Source organism: Oncorhynchus kisutch, linkage group LG27, assembly GCF_002021735.2.
Source record: "Oncorhynchus kisutch isolate 150728-3 linkage group LG27, Okis_V2, whole genome shotgun sequence".
NCBI lineage: Eukaryota > Metazoa > Chordata > Actinopteri > Salmoniformes > Salmonidae > Oncorhynchus > Oncorhynchus kisutch.
Genome location: NC_034200.2, coordinates 24750732 through 24770674, shown reverse-complemented (window position 1 = coordinate 24770674; position 19943 = coordinate 24750732). Strand labels below are relative to the sequence as shown.

The 19943-nt window shown below is 36.4% G+C and overlaps 1 protein-coding gene across 2 annotated transcripts in view; it reads left to right on the top strand.

Annotated features, from left to right (window-relative positions):
- LOC109872172 (receptor-type tyrosine-protein phosphatase N2) overlaps positions 1-19943 on the top strand; it is a 161562-nt gene that overhangs the window by 88945 nt on the left and 52674 nt on the right. For both annotated transcript variants that reach the window (XM_031807032.1, XM_031807031.1), the window contains exon 14: positions 12558-12622. In XM_031807032.1, the coding sequence (XP_031662892.1) occupies positions 12558-12622 (65 nt within the window). The remainder of the gene's footprint in view (positions 1-12557; positions 12623-19943) is intronic.

The following is a 19943-nucleotide window of genomic DNA, read 5'->3' as shown; positions in this document are numbered from 1 at the left end:
GACGAGAGCAAAGAATTACTGTGATAGATTAAAACACTCATTAGATAGGCTATTGGATGGATTTGGAGAACGTTATAGAGTTGAGTGTTATGTCTCAAATGGCATCCAATTCCCTACATAGTGCACTACTTTTGACCAGAGCTCTATAAGGCCCTGGTCAAAAGTAATGTACAATAGGAAATAGGATGCCATTTGGGACCTAGAAGAGCTCTCCTCAGGTTATTTGCATATCCTTCATCTGCCGGATGTGTCAACAAAGGAGGTGCTTTCACATGGAAAACAATGTGAATGCCAATTATGCACAGTTTTTCATAACATGTTGTTCTTCCTTTAATATTAGTCCTCCATGAATTTCAATTAAACCTCACAATTATTTCCTCTTAAGGCAGTGGAAGGAAAGAAGGAAGGAAGGAAGGTTTCAACGTGAGTTTTATAAATCTATTTCGGGTACGATTCGCCTTAATATATTCAACAGTTGCAAAAAGAGATGGAAATATAATTTACCAGTAAGAAAAAATACATACGTTATTGCTAGTTCAATCACCAAGAGGTGAATAAATCTTGTTATTGCTAGTTCAATCACCAAGAGGTGAATAAATCTTGTTATTGCTAGTTCAATCACCAAGAGGTAAATAAACCTTGTTATTGCTAGTTCAATCACCAAGAGGTAAATAAACCTTGTTATTGCTAGTTCAATCACCAAGAGGTAAATAAATCTTGTTATTGCTAGTTCAATCACCAAGAGGTAAATAAACCTTGTTATTGCTAGTTCAATCACCAAGAGGTAAATAAACCTTGTTATTGCTAGTTCAATCACCAAGAGGTAAATAAACCTTGTTATTGCTAGTTCAATCACCAAGAGGTAAATAAACCTTGTTATTGCTAGTTCAATCACCAAGAGGTAAATAAATCTTGTTATTGCTAGTTCAATCACCAAGAGGTAAATAAACCTTGTTATTGCTAGTTCAATCACCAAGAGGTAAATAAACCTTGTTATTGCTAGTTCAATCACCAAGAGGTAAATAAACCTTGTTATTGCTAGTTCAATCACCAAGAGGTAAATAAACCTTGTTATTGCTAGTTCAATCATCAAGAGGTAAATAAATCTTGTTATTGCTAGTTCAATCACCAAGAGGTAAATAAACCTTGTTATTGCTAGTTCAATCACCAAGAGGTAAATAAACCTTGTTATTGCTAGTTCAATCACCAAGAGGTAAATAAACCTTGTTATTGCTAGTTCAATCACCAAGAGGTAAATAAACCTTGTTATTGCTAGTTCAATCACCAAGAGGTATATAAACCTTGTTATTGCTAGTTCAATCACCAAGAGGTAAATAAACCTTGTTATTGCTAGTTCAATCACCAAGAGGTGAATAAACCTTGTTATTGCTAGTTCAATCACCAAGAGGTAAATAAACCTTGTTATTGCTAGTTCAATCACCAAGAGGTAAATAAACCTTGTTATTGCTAGTTCAATCACCAAGAGGTGAATAAATCTTGTTATTGCTAGTTCAATCACCAAGAGGTAAATAAACCTTGTTATTGCTAGTTCAATCACCAAGAGGTAAATAAACCTTGTTATTGCTAGTTCAATCACCAAGAGGTAAATAAACCTTGTTATTGCTAGTTCAATCACCAAGAGGTAAATAAATCTTGTTATTGCTAGTTCAATCACCAAGAGGTAAATACATCTTGTTATTGCTAGTTCAATCACCAAGAGGTAAATAAACCTTGTTATTGCTAGTTCAATCACCAAGAGGTAAATAAACCTTGTTATTGCTAGTTCAATCACCAAGAGGTAAATAAACCTTGTTATTGCTAGTTCAATCACCAAGAGGTAAATAAATCTTGTTATTGCTAGTTCAATCACCAAGAGGTAAATAAATCTTGTTATTGCTAGTTCAATCACCAAGAGGTAAATAAACCTTGTTATTGCTAGTTCAATCACCAAGAGGTAAATAAACCTTGTTATTGCTAGTTCAATCACCAAGAGGTAAATAAACCTTGTTATTGCTAGTTCAATCACCAAGAGGTAAATAAACCTTGTTATTGCTAGTTCAATCATCAAGAGGTAAATAAATCTTGTTATTGCTAGTTCAATCACCAAGAGGTAAATAAACCTTGTTATTGCTAGTTCAATCACCAAGAGGTAAATAAACCTTGTTATTGCTAGTTCAATCACCAAGAGGTAAATAAACCTTGTTATTGCTAGTTCAATCACCAAGAGGTAAATAAACCTTGTTATTGCTAGTTCAATCACCAAGAGGTATATAAACCTTGTTATTGCTAGTTCAATCACCAAGAGGTAAATAAACCTTGTTATTGCTAGTTCAATCACCAAGAGGTGAATAAACCTTGTTATTGCTAGTTCAATCACCAAGAGGTGAATAAACCTTGTTATTGCTAGTTCAATCACCAAGAGGTAAATAAACCTTGTTATTGCTAGTTCAATCACCAAGAGGTAAATAAACCTTGTTATTGCTAGTTCAATCACCAAGAGGTGAATAAATCTTGTTATTGCTAGTTCAATCACCAAGAGGTAAATAAACCTTGTTATTGCTAGTTCAATCACCAAGAGGTAAATAAACCTTGTTATTGCTAGTTCAATCACCAAGAGGTAAATAAACCTTGTTATTGCTAGTTCAATCACCAAGAGGTAAATAAACCTTGTTATTGCTAGTTCAATCACCAAGAGGTAAATAAACCTTGTTATTGCTAGTTCAATCATCAAGAGGTAAATAAATCTTGTTATTGCTAGTTCAATCACCAAGAGGTAAATAAACCTTGTTATTGCTAGTTCAATCACCAAGAGGTAAATAAACCTTGTTATTGCTAGTTCAATCACCAAGAGGTAAATAAACCTTGTTATTGCTAGTTCAATCACCAAGAGGTAAATAAACCTTGTTATTGCTAGTTCAATCACCAAGAGGTATATAAACCTTGTTATTGCTAGTTCAATCACCAAGAGGTAAATAAACCTTGTTATTGCTAGTTCAATCACCAAGAGGTGAATAAACCTTGTTATTGCTAGTTCAATCACCAAGAGGTAAATAAACCTTGTTATTGCTAGTTCAATCACCAAGAGGTAAATAAACCTTGTTATTGCTAGTTCAATCACCAAGAGGTAAATAAACCTTGTTATTGCTAGTTCAATCACCAAGAGGTAAATAAATCTTGTTATTGCTAGTTCAATCACCAAGAGGTAAATACATCTTGTTATTGCTAGTTCAATCACCAAGAGGTAAATAAACCTTGTTATTGCTAGTTCAATCACCAAGAGGTAAATAAACCTTGTTATTGCTAGTTCAATCACCAAGAGGTAAATAAACCTTGTTATTGCTAGTTCAATCACCAAGAGGTAAATAAATCTTGTTATTGCTAGTTCAATCACCAAGAGGTAAATAAATCTTGTTATTGCTAGTTCAATCACCAAGAGGTAAATAAACCTTGTTATTGCTAGTTCAATCACCAAGAGGTAAATAAACCTTGTTATTGCTAGTTCAATCACCAAGAGGTAAATAAACCTTGTTATTGCTAGTTCAATCACCAAGAGGTAAATAAACCTTGTTATTGCTAGTTCAATCATCAAGAGGTAAATAAATCTTGTTATTGCTAGTTCAATCACCAAGAGGTAAATAAACCTTGTTATTGCTAGTTCAATCACCAAGAGGTAAATAAACCTTGTTATTGCTAGTTCAATCACCAAGAGGTAAATAAACCTTGTTATTGCTAGTTCAATCACCAAGAGGTAAATAAACCTTGTTATTGCTAGTTCAATCACCAAGAGGTATATAAACCTTGTTATTGCTAGTTCAATCACCAAGAGGTAAATAAACCTTGTTATTGCTAGTTCAATCACCAAGAGGTGAATAAACCTTGTTATTGCTAGTTCAATCACCAAGAGGTGAATAAACCTTGTTATTGCTAGTTCAATCACCAAGAGGTAAATAAACCTTGTTATTGCTAGTTCAATCACCAAGAGGTAAATAAACCTTGTTATTGCTAGTTCAATCACCAAGAGGTGAATAAATCTTGTTATTGCTAGTTCAATCACCAAGAGGTAAATAAACCTTGTTATTGCTAGTTCAATCACCAAGAGGTAAATAAACCTTGTTATTGCTAGTTCAATCACCAAGAGGTAAATAAACCTTGTTATTGCTAGTTCAATCACCAAGAGGTAAATAAACCTTGTTATTGCTAGTTCAATCACCAAGAGGTAAATAAACCTTGTTATTGCTAGTTCAATCATCAAGAGGTAAATAAATCTTGTTATTGCTAGTTCAATCACCAAGAGGTAAATAAACCTTGTTATTGCTAGTTCAATCACCAAGAGGTAAATAAACCTTGTTATTGCTAGTTCAATCACCAAGAGGTAAATAAACCTTGTTATTGCTAGTTCAATCACCAAGAGGTAAATAAACCTTGTTATTGCTAGTTCAATCACCAAGAGGTATATAAACCTTGTTATTGCTAGTTCAATCACCAAGAGGTAAATAAACCTTGTTATTGCTAGTTCAATCACCAAGAGGTGAATAAACCTTGTTATTGCTAGTTCAATCACCAAGAGGTAAATAAACCTTGTTATTGCTAGTTCAATCACCAAGAGGTAAATAAACCTTGTTATTGCTAGTTCAATCACCAAGAGGTAAATAAACCTTGTTATTGCTAGTTCAATCACCAAGAGGTAAATAAACCTTGTTATTGCTAGTTCAATCACCAAGAGGTAAATAAACCTTGTTATTGCTAGTTCAATCACCAAGAGGTAAATAAACCTTGTTATTGCTAGTTCAATCACCAAGAGGTAAATAAACCTTGTTATTGGTAGTTCAATCATCAAGAGGTAAATAAATCTTGTTATTGCTAGTTCAATCACCAAGAGGTAAATAAACCTTGTTATTGCTAGTTCAATCACCAAGAGGTAAATAAACCTTGTTATTGCTAGTTCAATCACCAAGAGGTAAATAAACCTTGTTATTGCTAGTTCAATCACCAAGAGGTAAATAAACCTTGTTATTGCTAGTTCAATCATCAAGAGGTAAATAAATCTTGTTATTGCTAGTTCAATCACCAAGAGGTAAATAAACCTTGTTATTGCTAGTTCAATCACCAAGAGGTAAATAAACCTTGTTATTGCTAGTTCAATCACCAAGAGGTAAATAAACCTTGTTATTGCTAGTTCAATCACCAAGAGGTAAATAAACCTTGTTATTGCTAGTTCAATCACCAAGAGGTAAATAAACCTTGTTATTGCTAGTTCAATCACCAAGAGGTAAATAAACCTTGTTATTGCTAGTTCAATCACCAAGAGGTAAATAAATCTTGTTATTGCTAGTTCAATCACCAAGAGGTAAATAAATCTTGTTATTGCTAGTTCAATCACCAAGAGGTAAATAAACCTTGTTATTGCTAGTTCAATCACCAAGAGGTAAATAAACCTTGTTATTGCTAGTTCAATCACCAAGAGGTAAATAAATCTTGTTATTGCTAGTTCAATCACCAAGAGGTAAATAAACCTTGTTATTGCTAGTTCAATCACCAAGAGGTAAATAAACCTTGTTATTGCTAGTTCAATCACCAAGAGGTAAATAAACCTTGTTATTGCTAGTTCAATCACCAAGAGGTAAATAAACCTTGTTATTGCTAGTTCAATCATCAAGAGGTAAATAAATCTTGTTATTGCTAGTTCAATCACCAAGAGGTAAATAAACCTTGTTATTGCTAGTTCAATCACCAAGAGGTAAATAAACCTTGTTATTGCTAGTTCAATCACCAAGAGGTAAATAAACCTTGTTATTGCTAGTTCAATCACCAAGAGGTAAATAAACCTTGTTATTGCTAGTTCAATCACCAAGAGGTATATAAACCTTGTTATTGCTAGTTCAATCACCAAGAGGTAAATAAACCTTGTTATTGCTAGTTCAATCACCAAGAGGTGAATAAACCTTGTTATTGCTAGTTCAATCACCAAGAGGTAAATAAACCTTGTTATTGCTAGTTCAATCACCAAGAGGTAAATAAACCTTGTTATTGCTAGTTCAATCACCAAGAGGTGAATAAATCTTGTTATTGCTAGTTCAATCACCAAGAGGTAAATAAACCTTGTTATTGCTAGTTCAATCACCAAGAGGTAAATAAACCTTGTTATTGCTAGTTCAATCACCAAGAGGTAAATAAATCTTGTTATTGCTAGTTCAATCACCAAGAGGTAAATAAATCTTGTTATTGCTAGTTCAATCACCAAGAGGTAAATAAACCTTGTTATTGCTAGTTCAATCACCAAGAGGTAAATAAACCTTGTTATTGCTAGTTCAATCACCAAGAGGTAAATAAACCTTGTTATTGCTAGTTCAATCACCAAGAGGTAAATAAACCTTGTTATTGCTAGTTCAAACATCAAGAGGTAAATAAATCTTGTTATTGCTAGTTCAATCACCAAGAGGTAAATAAACCTTGTTATTGCTAGTTCAATCACCAAGAGGTAAATAAACCTTGTTATTGCTAGTTCAATCACCAAGAGGTGAATAAATCTTGTTATTGCTAGTTCAATCACCAAGAGGTAAATAAACCTTGTTATTGCTAGTTCAATCACCAAGAGGTAAATAAACCTTGTTATTGCTAGTTCAATCACCAAGAGGTAAATAAACCTTGTTATTGCTAGTTCAATCACCAAGAGGTAAATAAACCTTGTTATTGCTAGTTCAATCACCAAGAGGTAAATAAACCTTGTTATTGCTAGTTCAATCATCAAGAGGTAAATAAATCTTGTTATTGCTAGTTCAATCACCAAGAGGTAAATAAACCTTGTTATTGCTAGTTCAATCACCAAGAGGTAAATAAACCTTGTTATTGCTAGTTCAATCACCAAGAGGTAAATAAACCTTGTTATTGCTAGTTCAATCACCAAGAGGTAAATAAACCTTGTTATTGCTAGTTCAATCACCAAGAGGTATATAAACCTTGTTATTGCTAGTTCAATCACCAAGAGGTAAATAAACCTTGTTATTGCTAGTTCAATCACCAAGAGGTGAATAAACCTTGTTATTGCTAGTTCAATCACCAAGAGGTAAATAAACCTTGTTATTGCTAGTTCAATCACCAAGAGGTAAATAAACCTTGTTATTGCTAGTTCAATCACCAAGAGGTAAATAAACCTTGTTATTGCTAGTTCAATCACCAAGAGGTAAATAAACCTTGTTATTGCTAGTTCAATCACCAAGAGGTAAATAAACCTTGTTATTGCTAGTTCAATCACCAAGAGGTAAATAAACCTTGTTATTGCTAGTTCAATCACCAAGAGGTAAATAAACCTTGTTATTGGTAGTTCAATCATCAAGAGGTAAATAAATCTTGTTATTGCTAGTTCAATCACCAAGAGGTAAATAAACCTTGTTATTGCTAGTTCAATCACCAAGAGGTAAATAAACCTTGTTATTGCTAGTTCAATCACCAAGAGGTAAATAAACCTTGTTATTGCTAGTTCAATCACCAAGAGGTAAATAAACCTTGTTATTGCTAGTTCAATCATCAAGAGGTAAATAAATCTTGTTATTGCTAGTTCAATCACCAAGAGGTAAATAAACCTTGTTATTGCTAGTTCAATCACCAAGAGGTAAATAAACCTTGTTATTGCTAGTTCAATCACCAAGAGGTAAATAAACCTTGTTATTGCTAGTTCAATCACCAAGAGGTAAATAAACCTTGTTATTGCTAGTTCAATCACCAAGAGGTAAATAAACCTTGTTATTGCTAGTTCAATCACCAAGAGGTAAATAAACCTTGTTATTGCTAGTTCAATCACCAAGAGGTAAATAAATCTTGTTATTGCTAGTTCAATCACCAAGAGGTAAATAAATCTTGTTATTGCTAGTTCAATCACCAAGAGGTAAATAAACCTTGTTATTGCTAGTTCAATCACCAAGAGGTAAATAAACCTTGTTATTGCTAGTTCAATCACCAAGAGGTAAATAAATCTTGTTATTGCTAGTTCAATCACCAAGAGGTAAATAAACCTTGTTATTGCTAGTTCAATCACCAAGAGGTAAATAAACCTTGTTATTGCTAGTTCAATCACCAAGAGGTAAATAAACCTTGTTATTGCTAGTTCAATCACCAAGAGGTAAATAAACCTTGTTATTGCTAGTTCAATCATCAAGAGGTAAATAAATCTTGTTATTGCTAGTTCAATCACCAAGAGGTAAATAAACCTTGTTATTGCTAGTTCAATCACCAAGAGGTAAATAAACCTTGTTATTGCTAGTTCAATCACCAAGAGGTAAATAAACCTTGTTATTGCTAGTTCAATCACCAAGAGGTAAATAAACCTTGTTATTGCTAGTTCAATCACCAAGAGGTATATAAACCTTGTTATTGCTAGTTCAATCACCAAGAGGTAAATAAACCTTGTTATTGCTAGTTCAATCACCAAGAGGTGAATAAACCTTGTTATTGCTAGTTCAATCACCAAGAGGTAAATAAACCTTGTTATTGCTAGTTCAATCACCAAGAGGTAAATAAACCTTGTTATTGCTAGTTCAATCACCAAGAGGTGAATAAATCTTGTTATTGCTAGTTCAATCACCAAGAGGTAAATAAACCTTGTTATTGCTAGTTCAATCACCAAGAGGTAAATAAACCTTGTTATTGCTAGTTCAATCACCAAGAGGTAAATAAATCTTGTTATTGCTAGTTCAATCACCAAGAGGTAAATAAATCTTGTTATTGCTAGTTCAATCACCAAGAGGTAAATAAACCTTGTTATTGCTAGTTCAATCACCAAGAGGTAAATAAACCTTGTTATTGCTAGTTCAATCACCAAGAGGTAAATAAACCTTGTTATTGCTAGTTCAATCACCAAGAGGTAAATAAACCTTGTTATTGCTAGTTCAAACATCAAGAGGTAAATAAATCTTGTTATTGCTAGTTCAATCACCAAGAGGTAAATAAACCTTGTTATTGCTAGTTCAATAACCAAGAGGTAAATAAACCTTGTTATTGCTAGTTCAATCACCAAGAGGTAAATAAACCTTGTTATTGCTAGTTCAATCACCAAGAGGTAAATAAATCTTGTTATTGCTAGTTCAATCACCAAGAGGTAAATACATCTTGTTATTGCTAGTTCAATCACCAAGAGGTAAATAAACCTTGTTATTGCTAGTTCAATCACCAAGAGGTAAATAAACCTTGTTATTGCTAGTTCAATCACCAAGAGGTAAATAAACCTTGTTATTGCTAGTTCAATCACCAAGAGGTAAATAAATCTTGTTATTGCTAGTTCAATCACCAAGAGGTAAATAAATCTTGTTATTGCTAGTTCAATCACCAAGAGGTAAATAAACCTTGTTATTGCTAGTTCAATCACCAAGAGGTAAATAAACCTTGTTATTGCTAGTTCAATCACCAAGAGGTAAATAAACCTTGTTATTGCTAGTTCAATCACCAAGAGGTAAATAAACCTTGTTATTGCTAGTTCAATCATCAAGAGGTAAATAAATCTTGTTATTGCTAGTTCAATCACCAAGAGGTAAATAAACCTTGTTATTGCTAGTTCAATCACCAAGAGGTAAATAAACCTTGTTATTGCTAGTTCAATCACCAAGAGGTAAATAAACCTTGTTATTGCTAGTTCAATCACCAAGAGGTAAATAAACCTTGTTATTGCTAGTTCAATCACCAAGAGGTATATAAACCTTGTTATTGCTAGTTCAATCACCAAGAGGTAAATAAACCTTGTTATTGCTAGTTCAATCACCAAGAGGTGAATAAACCTTGTTATTGCTAGTTCAATCACCAAGAGGTGAATAAACCTTGTTATTGCTAGTTCAATCACCAAGAGGTAAATAAACCTTGTTATTGCTAGTTCAATCACCAAGAGGTAAATAAACCTTGTTATTGCTAGTTCAATCACCAAGAGGTGAATAAATCTTGTTATTGCTAGTTCAATCACCAAGAGGTAAATAAACCTTGTTATTGCTAGTTCAATCACCAAGAGGTAAATAAACCTTGTTATTGCTAGTTCAATCACCAAGAGGTAAATAAACCTTGTTATTGCTAGTTCAATCACCAAGAGGTAAATAAACCTTGTTATTGCTAGTTCAATCACCAAGAGGTAAATAAACCTTGTTATTGCTAGTTCAATCATCAAGAGGTAAATAAATCTTGTTATTGCTAGTTCAATCACCAAGAGGTAAATAAACCTTGTTATTGCTAGTTCAATCACCAAGAGGTAAATAAACCTTGTTATTGCTAGTTCAATCACCAAGAGGTAAATAAACCTTGTTATTGCTAGTTCAATCACCAAGAGGTAAATAAACCTTGTTATTGCTAGTTCAATCACCAAGAGGTATATAAACCTTGTTATTGCTAGTTCAATCACCAAGAGGTAAATAAACCTTGTTATTGCTAGTTCAATCACCAAGAGGTGAATAAACCTTGTTATTGCTAGTTCAATCACCAAGAGGTAAATAAACCTTGTTATTGCTAGTTCAATCACCAAGAGGTAAATAAACCTTGTTATTGCTAGTTCAATCACCAAGAGGTAAATAAACCTTGTTATTGCTAGTTCAATCACCAAGAGGTAAATAAATCTTGTTATTGCTAGTTCAATCACCAAGAGGTAAATAAACCTTGTTATTGCTAGTTCAATCACCAAGAGGTAAATAAACCTTGTTATTGCTAGTTCAATCACCAAGAGGTAAATAAACCTTGTTATTGCTAGTTCAATCACCAAGAGGTAAATAAACCTTGTTATTGGTAGTTCAATCATCAAGAGGTAAATAAATCTTGTTATTGCTAGTTCAATCACCAAGAGGTAAATAAACCTTGTTATTGCTAGTTCAATCACCAAGAGGTAAATAAACCTTGTTATTGCTAGTTCAATCACCAAGAGGTAAATAAACCTTGTTATTGCTAGTTCAATCACCAAGAGGTAAATAAACCTTGTTATTGCTAGTTCAATCATCAAGAGGTAAATAAATCTTGTTATTGCTAGTTCAATCACCAAGAGGTAAATAAACCTTGTTATTGCTAGTTCAATCACCAAGAGGTAAATAAACCTTGTTATTGCTAGTTCAATCACCAAGAGGTAAATAAACCTTGTTATTGCTAGTTCAATCACCAAGAGGTAAATAAACCTTGTTATTGCTAGTTCAATCACCAAGAGGTAAATAAACCTTGTTATTGCTAGTTCAATCACCAAGAGGTAAATAAACCTTGTTATTGCTAGTTCAATCACCAAGAGGTAAATAAATCTTGTTATTGCTAGTTCAATCACCAAGAGGTAAATAAATCTTGTTATTGCTAGTTCAATCACCAAGAGGTAAATAAACCTTGTTATTGCTAGTTCAATCACCAAGAGGTAAATAAACCTTGTTATTGCTAGTTCAATCACCAAGAGGTAAATAAACCTTGTTATTGCTAGTTCAATCACCAAGAGGTAAATAAACCTTGTTATTGCTAGTTCAATCACCAAGAGGTAAATAAATCTTGTTATTGCTAGTTCAATCACCAAGAGGTAAATAAACCTTGTTATTGCTAGTTCAATCACCAAGAGGTAAATAAACCTTGTTATTGCTAGTTCAATCACCAAGAGGTAAATAAACCCTGTTATTGCTAGTTCAATCACCAAGAGGTAAATAAACCTTGTTATTGCTAGTTCAATCACCAAGAGGTGAATAAACCTTGTTATTGCTAGTTCAATCGCCAAGAGGTAAATAAACCTTGTTATTGCTAGTTCAATCACCAAGAGGTAAATAAACCTTGATGTTGCTTTTATATCAAATACCCTCAGGCCTATTTAAAATACACTCGATTGCTTAAGCACATTATTTAATCTAGTGCTAGTTATTAACCAATTGCGTAGAAATAGATTAGTAGACAGTGGTGGTGTGTGTCCCAAATTATTCCCTATTGAGTGCCCGTAGTCAACAGTAGCGCACTCTATTGGCATAGGGCACCATTTCGACATAGACTGTCTCTCCTTGGAGCAGCTCCTCTAACCACCTGCTTCACATATTCTACTATAAGAGAGATTGGCTGCCTTTCCTTCCAGTTCTCTGCTGCCAATGACTGGAAGGAATTGCAAAAATCAATGAAGTTGGAGACTTATATCTCCCTCACTTACTTTAAACATCAGCTATCTGAGCAGCTTACCGATCGCTGCAGCTGTAAATAGTCCATCTGTAAATAGCCCATCCAATCTACCTACCTCATCCCCATATTGTTTTAATTTACTATTTTGCTCTTTTGCACACCAGTATTTCTACTTGCACATCATCATCTGCACATCTATCACTCCAGTGTTAAATTTCTAAATTGTAATTACTTCACTACTATGGCTTATTTATTGCCTTACATCCTTACTCCATTTGCACACACTGTAAATAGACTTTCTATTGTGTTATTGACTGTACTTTGTCCGATGTGTAACTGTGTGTTGTTTTTGTCGCACTGCTTTGCTTTATCTTGGCCAGGTCTCAACTGGTTAAATAAAGGTGAAATATATATTTTTTAAATTGACAGCAGTCTAGTCTCACACAAGCTCCTGTTTCTCCCGTTCCCAGTTCACCAGAAGGATGCAGTGGAGAAGGAGGCCAAGGTGATCATTCTGGAGGCTGGAATCACAGATGTAAGTTCCCTTCTTTCTATGGGCTGCTACCCTATTTGTCGTTTCAGTTGTTGTCCTATGACATTGATTTGACTGGTTTCCTCATGGGCTGCTACAGCAAAGCATATTTGTGAGAGTGTCTGTTTTCCTGAGAGCATAAAGACATACTTTGACAGATTTTGTGTCGAAAATACATGTAAACAGCGAACATGACAGAGCAAATAAACTGGACAAACTCTTTATTTTCTGTGCTCAGCAGTCAGCAATATAAAGCACCTTTATGACGCCGGACGTGTCAGGTGAAACAGCACCGGCTGCCACTGAACCTCCATTTTCAGGACCCACGTTTAGCTTCCCTGGCTGGCTTTCCTGGGCTTATGTCGTGAACATTACCGTTCTCTACCACGTCTCTATTAAATATACCATGGAGAGAGAGAGAGAGAGAGAGAGAGAGAGAGAGAGAGAGAGAGAGAGAGAGAGAATATTACACATTATTGTGTAAGATAGAGAGAGAGGTGTATACTTTGACAATGTACAGTATGTCATTTAACTTGCCATGTCTATTGAATTGAGAGAGGGAGAGAGAATGAATTCAATACTAGGCCTGAATGGAGCCTATTATCACCAATTGAACTGCTGTTGTGAGAGGGAAGGGAATGTGTCCCAAATGGCACCCTATTCCCTATGTAGTGCACTACTTTTGACCATGGCCCATAGGGGTCTGATCACATTTCTTGGTATTTTAGCCTTTGCAAAAGCAGCAGCTACTCTTCCTGGGGTCCACATGAAACATAATACAGAACATTAATAGACAAGAACAGCTCAAGGACAGAACTACATAAAATATCAATAAAAGGCAGTCTACATATCAATACATACACACAAACTATCCAGGTCAAATAGGGGAGAGGTGTTGTGCTGTGAGGTGTTGCTTTTAAAAATTGAAGCATTTTGCATATGAGTGGCCCCAAATGTTTTTTATATTGCACTATGTAGGGCATAGGGTGCATTTGGGACACAAACAAGGCCTATTCAGATTATGTCTGGTGCTGCACTGCTACCTCAATCTTCTTTGCCTAGCCTGGGTCGGGTGGAGAGTGCTACTCCATTTCACGATTCTGCTCCGAAATGGATTCTCTGAGAACACTGAGATGGATCATGTCTACTGTAATCAGACAGAGACTGAGTTAAGTGTCCACCTTCAAGGTTTTTCTATTCTACATACTGTATGTTCTGCTGGATATACTATATTTTTCTCATTGTAGATTGTAGGAGTCAGAAAAGGTGATGACGGGTAGAGCACCCATTTAATTTGTCAATATCTGAGTTTGAAATAAAACAGAAATTTACATTTGATGTTATAGCTATACCATTAGACAACACAGGCATTGTTTGTTCCCCAAATCTCACCCTATTCCCTATATAGTGCTCAAGTTTTTAGCCAGGAGCATACCACTGCTGGCTTGCTTCTGAAGCTTAGCAGGGTTGGTCCTGGTCAGTGCCTGGATGGGAGACCAGGTGCTGCTGGAAGTGGTGTTGGAGGGCCAGTAGGAGGCACTCTTTCCTCTGGTCTAAAAAGTGCCCCAGGGTAGTGATTGGGGACAATGCCCTGCGTAGGGTGCTGTCTTTCAGATGGGTTGTTAAATGGGTGTCCTGACTCTCTGAGGTCATTAAAGATCCCCATGGCACTTGTTGTAAGAGTAGGGGTGTCAAACCCGGTGTCCTGGCTAAATGCCCAATCTGGTTACCTAATAATCCCCAGTTTACAATTGGCTCCTTCATCCCCCTCTTCTCCCCTGTAACTATTCCCCAGATCGTTGCTGTAAATGAGAATGTGTTCTCAGTTAATTGACCTGGTAAAATAACGGATAAATATATATTTTTTGACCTAAGCCCTGTAAGGGAACTATATACGGAATAGGTTATTATTTGGGAGACAGGCATTGTTGTTTCCACACTTCTTCAACACAGGTCCAATTATGAGTAGTGTTATATAAGGAATCTGGACAGAAGCCAGATTATAATTGTCCTGAAGTAGCTACCACTAATCCCAGTCAGTTCCCTGCGCTGCTTTGTTCAGCTTGAGTTGTTCTCCTTCCAATCTGTCCTCAAAACTGTGTTTTAGACAGTAAGGAAGGAATCAAAAAGAAAACAGAAGCGTGGTTAGTGATTAGATAGCCCCACACAGCAATTTTAATTGATTACAACCATGGTGGCTACAAGTAACCTATCCTGGGAGAGATTGGTTGTGTCCCAAATGGCACCCTATTCCCTATGTAGTGCACTATTTTCGACCAAAGCCCTACAGGCCCCTGGTCAAAAGTAGTAAATTAAATATAGGGTGCGGGACAAAACCACTGACTGCACAACTCTGTCTATAAAAAGGATTAAAGCTATCTGTTATGGTTTTACCGCTCTAAATACAATACGCTTTAATGCCTTTACTGTGTGGCTGCCTCCTGATGACATGTTATAATTGTTTTGATAGTAATAAACAGACAAACATTGATTTAATTTGAAATAAATAATGTATTATTATTGAATTATCTGGCTGTTTAACCCATTTCACATAGATTGGAAATCAATCTCATGCCTAGATGCCCTATCAAAAACATTTGTTGATATTGTATAGGAATATTACAAATGTTTAATTAATGTGAATGATGGAGACCCATTTCAATGGATCAAGAAACAAATATATATATATATACAGTACCAGTCAAAGGTTTTATTTTTACTATTTTCTACATTGTCGAATAATAGTGAAGACATCAAAACTATGAAATAACACATATGGAATCATGTAGTAACCAGAAAAGTGTTAAACAAATCAAAATATATTTTATATTTCAGATTCTTCAAAGTAGCCACCCTTTGCCTTGATGACAGCTTTGCACACCCTTGGCATTCTCTCAACCAGCTTCACGAGGAATGCTTTTCCAACAGTCTTGAAGTAGTTCCCACATATGCTGAGCACTTGTTGGCTGCTTTTCCTTCACTCTGCGGTCCAACTCATCCCAAACCATCTCAATTGGGTTGAGGTCGGGTGATTGTGGAGGCCAGGTCATCTGATGCAGCACTCCATCACTCGCCTTCTTGGTCAAACACAGCCTGTGGGATGGCATCTCGCTGTAGAATGCTGTGGTATCCATGCTGGTTAAGTGTGCCTTGAATTCTAAATCAATCACAGACATTGTCACCAACAAAGCACCATCACACCTCTTCCTCCATGCTTCATGGTTGGAACCACACATGCAGAGATCATCCATTCACCTACTCTGCATCTCACAAGATACAGCGGTTGGAACCAAAAATCTCCAATTTGGACTCATCAGACCAAAGGACAGATTTCCACCTGTCTAATGTCCATTGCTCGTATTTCTTGGCCCAAGCAAGTCTCTTCTTATTGGTGTCCTTTAGTAGTGGTTTCTTTTCAGCAATTCGACCATGAAGGCCTGATTCACGCAGCCTCCTCTGAACAGTTGATATTGAGATGTGTCTGTTACTTGAACTCTGAGAAGCATTTATATGGGCTGCAATCTGAGGTGCAGTTAACTCTAATGAACCTATCCTAACTCTGGGTCTTCCTTTCCTGTGGCGGTCCTCACGAGACCATGTTTCATCACAGCGCTTGATGGTTTTTGCGACGGCACTTGAAGAAACTTCCAAAGTTCTTGACATTTTCCGCATTGACTGACCTTCATGTCTAAAAGTAATGATGGACTGTTGTTTCACTTTGCTTATTTGAGCTGTTCTTGCCATAATATTGACTTGGTATTTTACCAAATAGGGCTATCTTCTGTATACCACCCCTACCTTGTCACAACTGATTGGCTCAAACGCATTAAAAAGTAAAGACATTCCACAATTAACTTTTAACAAGGCACACCTGTTAATTGAAATGCATTCCAGGAGACTACCTCATGAAGCTGGTTGAGAGAATGCCAAGAGTGTGCAAAGCTGTCAAGGCAATGGGTGGCTACTTTGAAGAATCTCAAATTCTACATGTGTTATTTCATAGTTTTGATGTCTTCACTATTAAATAAAGGTTAAATAAAAAATTATAAAAAATATTCTGTAGAAAATAGTAAAAATAAAGAAAAACCCTTGAATGAGCAGGTGTCCATACTTTTGACTGGTACTGTATATGCTTTTATTGTCACATACACCAGATAGGTGCAGTGAAATGTGTTGTTTTACAGGGTCAGCCATAGTAGTACAGCACCCTTGGAGCAAATTAGGGGTAAGTGCCTTGCTCAATGGCACGTCAATAGATTTTTCACTTTGTTCAGCTCAGCTATTCAAACCAGCAGCCTTTCAGTTAGTGGCCCAACGCTCTAACCACTAGGCTACCTGCCGCCCACTACTAAGCTACCTGCCCAGAGAGAGAAGGCTTATATGTTTACCGGCATACAGACATTATCCCAGCTCAAATTTCCTTTACAAAGAGTGAAAAATATTGGGACATCAGTGCTATGGAGAAAAATACATCTGCATCTATTGTAATAGATATTTAAATGTATCTGTGTGAAAATGTTATCAATAGGCTATTGAAGTACTACCTCTATTTTTATGCCAAATATATCAGCATCCACATGGGGTTTGATATGGTAATAAGGCCCAGCGTGCATGCAAAATGGCAACCCTTTCCTTATATAGTGCACAACTTTAGACCAGACCTCTATGGGCCTGGTCAAAGTAGTGCACCATATAGGGTGTAATTTGGGATGCATCCCCACTATGAGGCCTGTGGCCAGGGGCATGCTGGGATAGCTCTAGAGATATTCACCACATCAGATGCTGCTCTTGGATCGCTATGGTGCTGTTGCACATAACTATAAATACAACGGGTAGGTGACTCTCACAGTTCAAAACCAAACAGACTCACATATAGACTCTCGATCACAATCTCCATCTCTGTCTGGTTTCTGTGCTATCACAGTATTTTAGAGCTGCAATGCAAAGAGCTGTACTGTATTAGTCGTGTTGTACCATCTCAGCCTCAGTGATCTCAGCAGGGACTCACTGTTGGTAGTGACATATGTGTTTTGGGTCTGTAGTGTGTAATGTATTGGTATGTACTCATAGGGTACATTTTTGGTCTTCTTAACAGCCCTCGCAACTCACTATTTTCATTATTGGGAGGGAGGGAGGGGCTGAGCAGTGTGAGTTCATTCCTGACCTTTAGAGCAGGTGGGTTCCCGGGGCTGTTGCGGTATGAGGAGACAGTTTGTTATCATCAACTCCTTCCCTTCTGCTTTGTGAACACATTAAGCATCATCATGTGACTCAGGAGGGGATCTCATCAGATGATTTCTGCAGAGACAAATATGAGTTTCTTTGGTATTTGTTGTATTTTATTAGGACCCCCATGAGTTGCTATAGCAGCTGCTACTCTTCCTTGAGTCCATAGAAAACATGAAATAATACAGAACATTATTAGAGAAGAACAGCTCAAGGACAGAACTATATAAATGTAAAAGGTCACACATAGCCTACATGTGTGTACATACACACAATATCTAGGTCAAATGGGGGAGAGGCGTTGTCCGGTGAGGTGTTGCTTCATCTGTTTTTTGAGACCAGTTTTGCTGTTCACTTTGATGGGAGTTCCATGCAATCATGACTATATAATACTGTAAGTTTTCTTGAATTTGTTCTGGATTTGGGGACTGTGAAAAGACCCCTGGTGGGGTAAGTGTGTGTCTCAGTACTGTGTGTAAGTTGACCATGCAAACAATTTGGACTTTTCATAACATGAATGTTTCTTATAAAAACAAGAAGGGATTGTTTTAGCCAAGAAAGACTGACATGCGTAGTATTGATATTAGCCCTCTGATGACAGTGAAGAGCAGCACCTGACCTTCTTTGCAGCACCTGACCATATGACTGGGCAATAATCAAGATAAGGTCAAACTAGAGCTCTTTATCACAGACAGACCTCTCCCCAACTTCACAACCATTGAATCAATATGTTTTGACCATGACAGTTTGCACACCAAGTCATTTTGTAAAGTGTGCGCAGGGAGTCGGGAAGCAAGTTCAGGGAGTGAATAATTTAATAAATGAACGAAACATAATACAAAACCAGATATACGAACAACGCACAGACATGAAACAGAAACAATAATGCCTTGGAGAGGAACCAAAAGGAGTGACATGCATAGGGCAGGTAATCAAGGAGGTGTTGGAGTCCAGGTGACTGTCATGAGGTGCTGATGCATGTGACAATGGTGACAGGTGTTCGCAATAATCAGCAGCCTGGTTGACCTAGAGGCCAGAGAGGGAGCACACGTGACAAATTTAGTTTACTCAACTTGTTCAACAGCCACATTATTCATGATCAGATTCAGCTCAGGTCTAGAACTTAGGGAATGATCTGTACCAAATGAAATGCTCCTAGTTTAATAGATGTTCAGGAGTTTAATAGATGTTCAGGACTAGTATAGTAGATGTTCAGGACTAGTTACTAGCCACCCATTCTTAAAACCGACAGCAAATCTCTGTTTAGGGTTGCAGTGATTTCTCTAGTTGTGATTGCTGATGCGTATAGGGTTTAATCATCAGCATGCATAGACACACAGACTGTTTAATGTCAATGGCAGGTCATTGGTTAAAAAAAGAATGTTAAATAATTGACGACCAAGAGAGCTACCCTGCGGTACAACACCCTTTACATGTTTAACATTAGATAAGCTTACATTAAAGAATACTCTATGTGTTCTATGACAGAGGTTGAAAAGCCATAACACATACGTTTTTTCAACAGGTTATGGTCAATGATATCAAAGGCTGCACTGAAATCTAACAATACAGCTCCCACAATCTTCTTATTATCAATTTCTTTCAACCAATCATCAGTAATTTGTGTCAGTGCAGTACATGTTGAGTGCACATTTCTATAAGAATGCTGAAAGTCTCATGTTAATTTGTTTACAGAGAAATAGTATTGTATCAGGTCAAACACAATTTTTTCTAAAAGTTTGCTAAGAGTCAGCAATAGGCAGACAGCATTGTGTCGAGGCACAGAAATGGGGAAGGGTATCAAAAAATGGCTGCAGTATTGAATGTCCCCAAGAACACAGTGGCCTCTATCATTCTTAAATGGAAGAAGTTTGGAACCACCAAGACTATTCCTAGAGCTGGCCGCCTGACCAAACCAAGAGAAGGGCCTTGGTCTAGCAGGTGACCAAGAATCTGATGGTCACTCTGACAGAGCTCTATAGTTCTTCTGTGGAGATGGGAGAACCTTCCAGAAGGACAACTATCTCTGCAGCACTCCACCAATCAGGTCATTATGGTAGAGTGGCTAGACGGAAGCCACTCCTCAGTAAAAGGCACA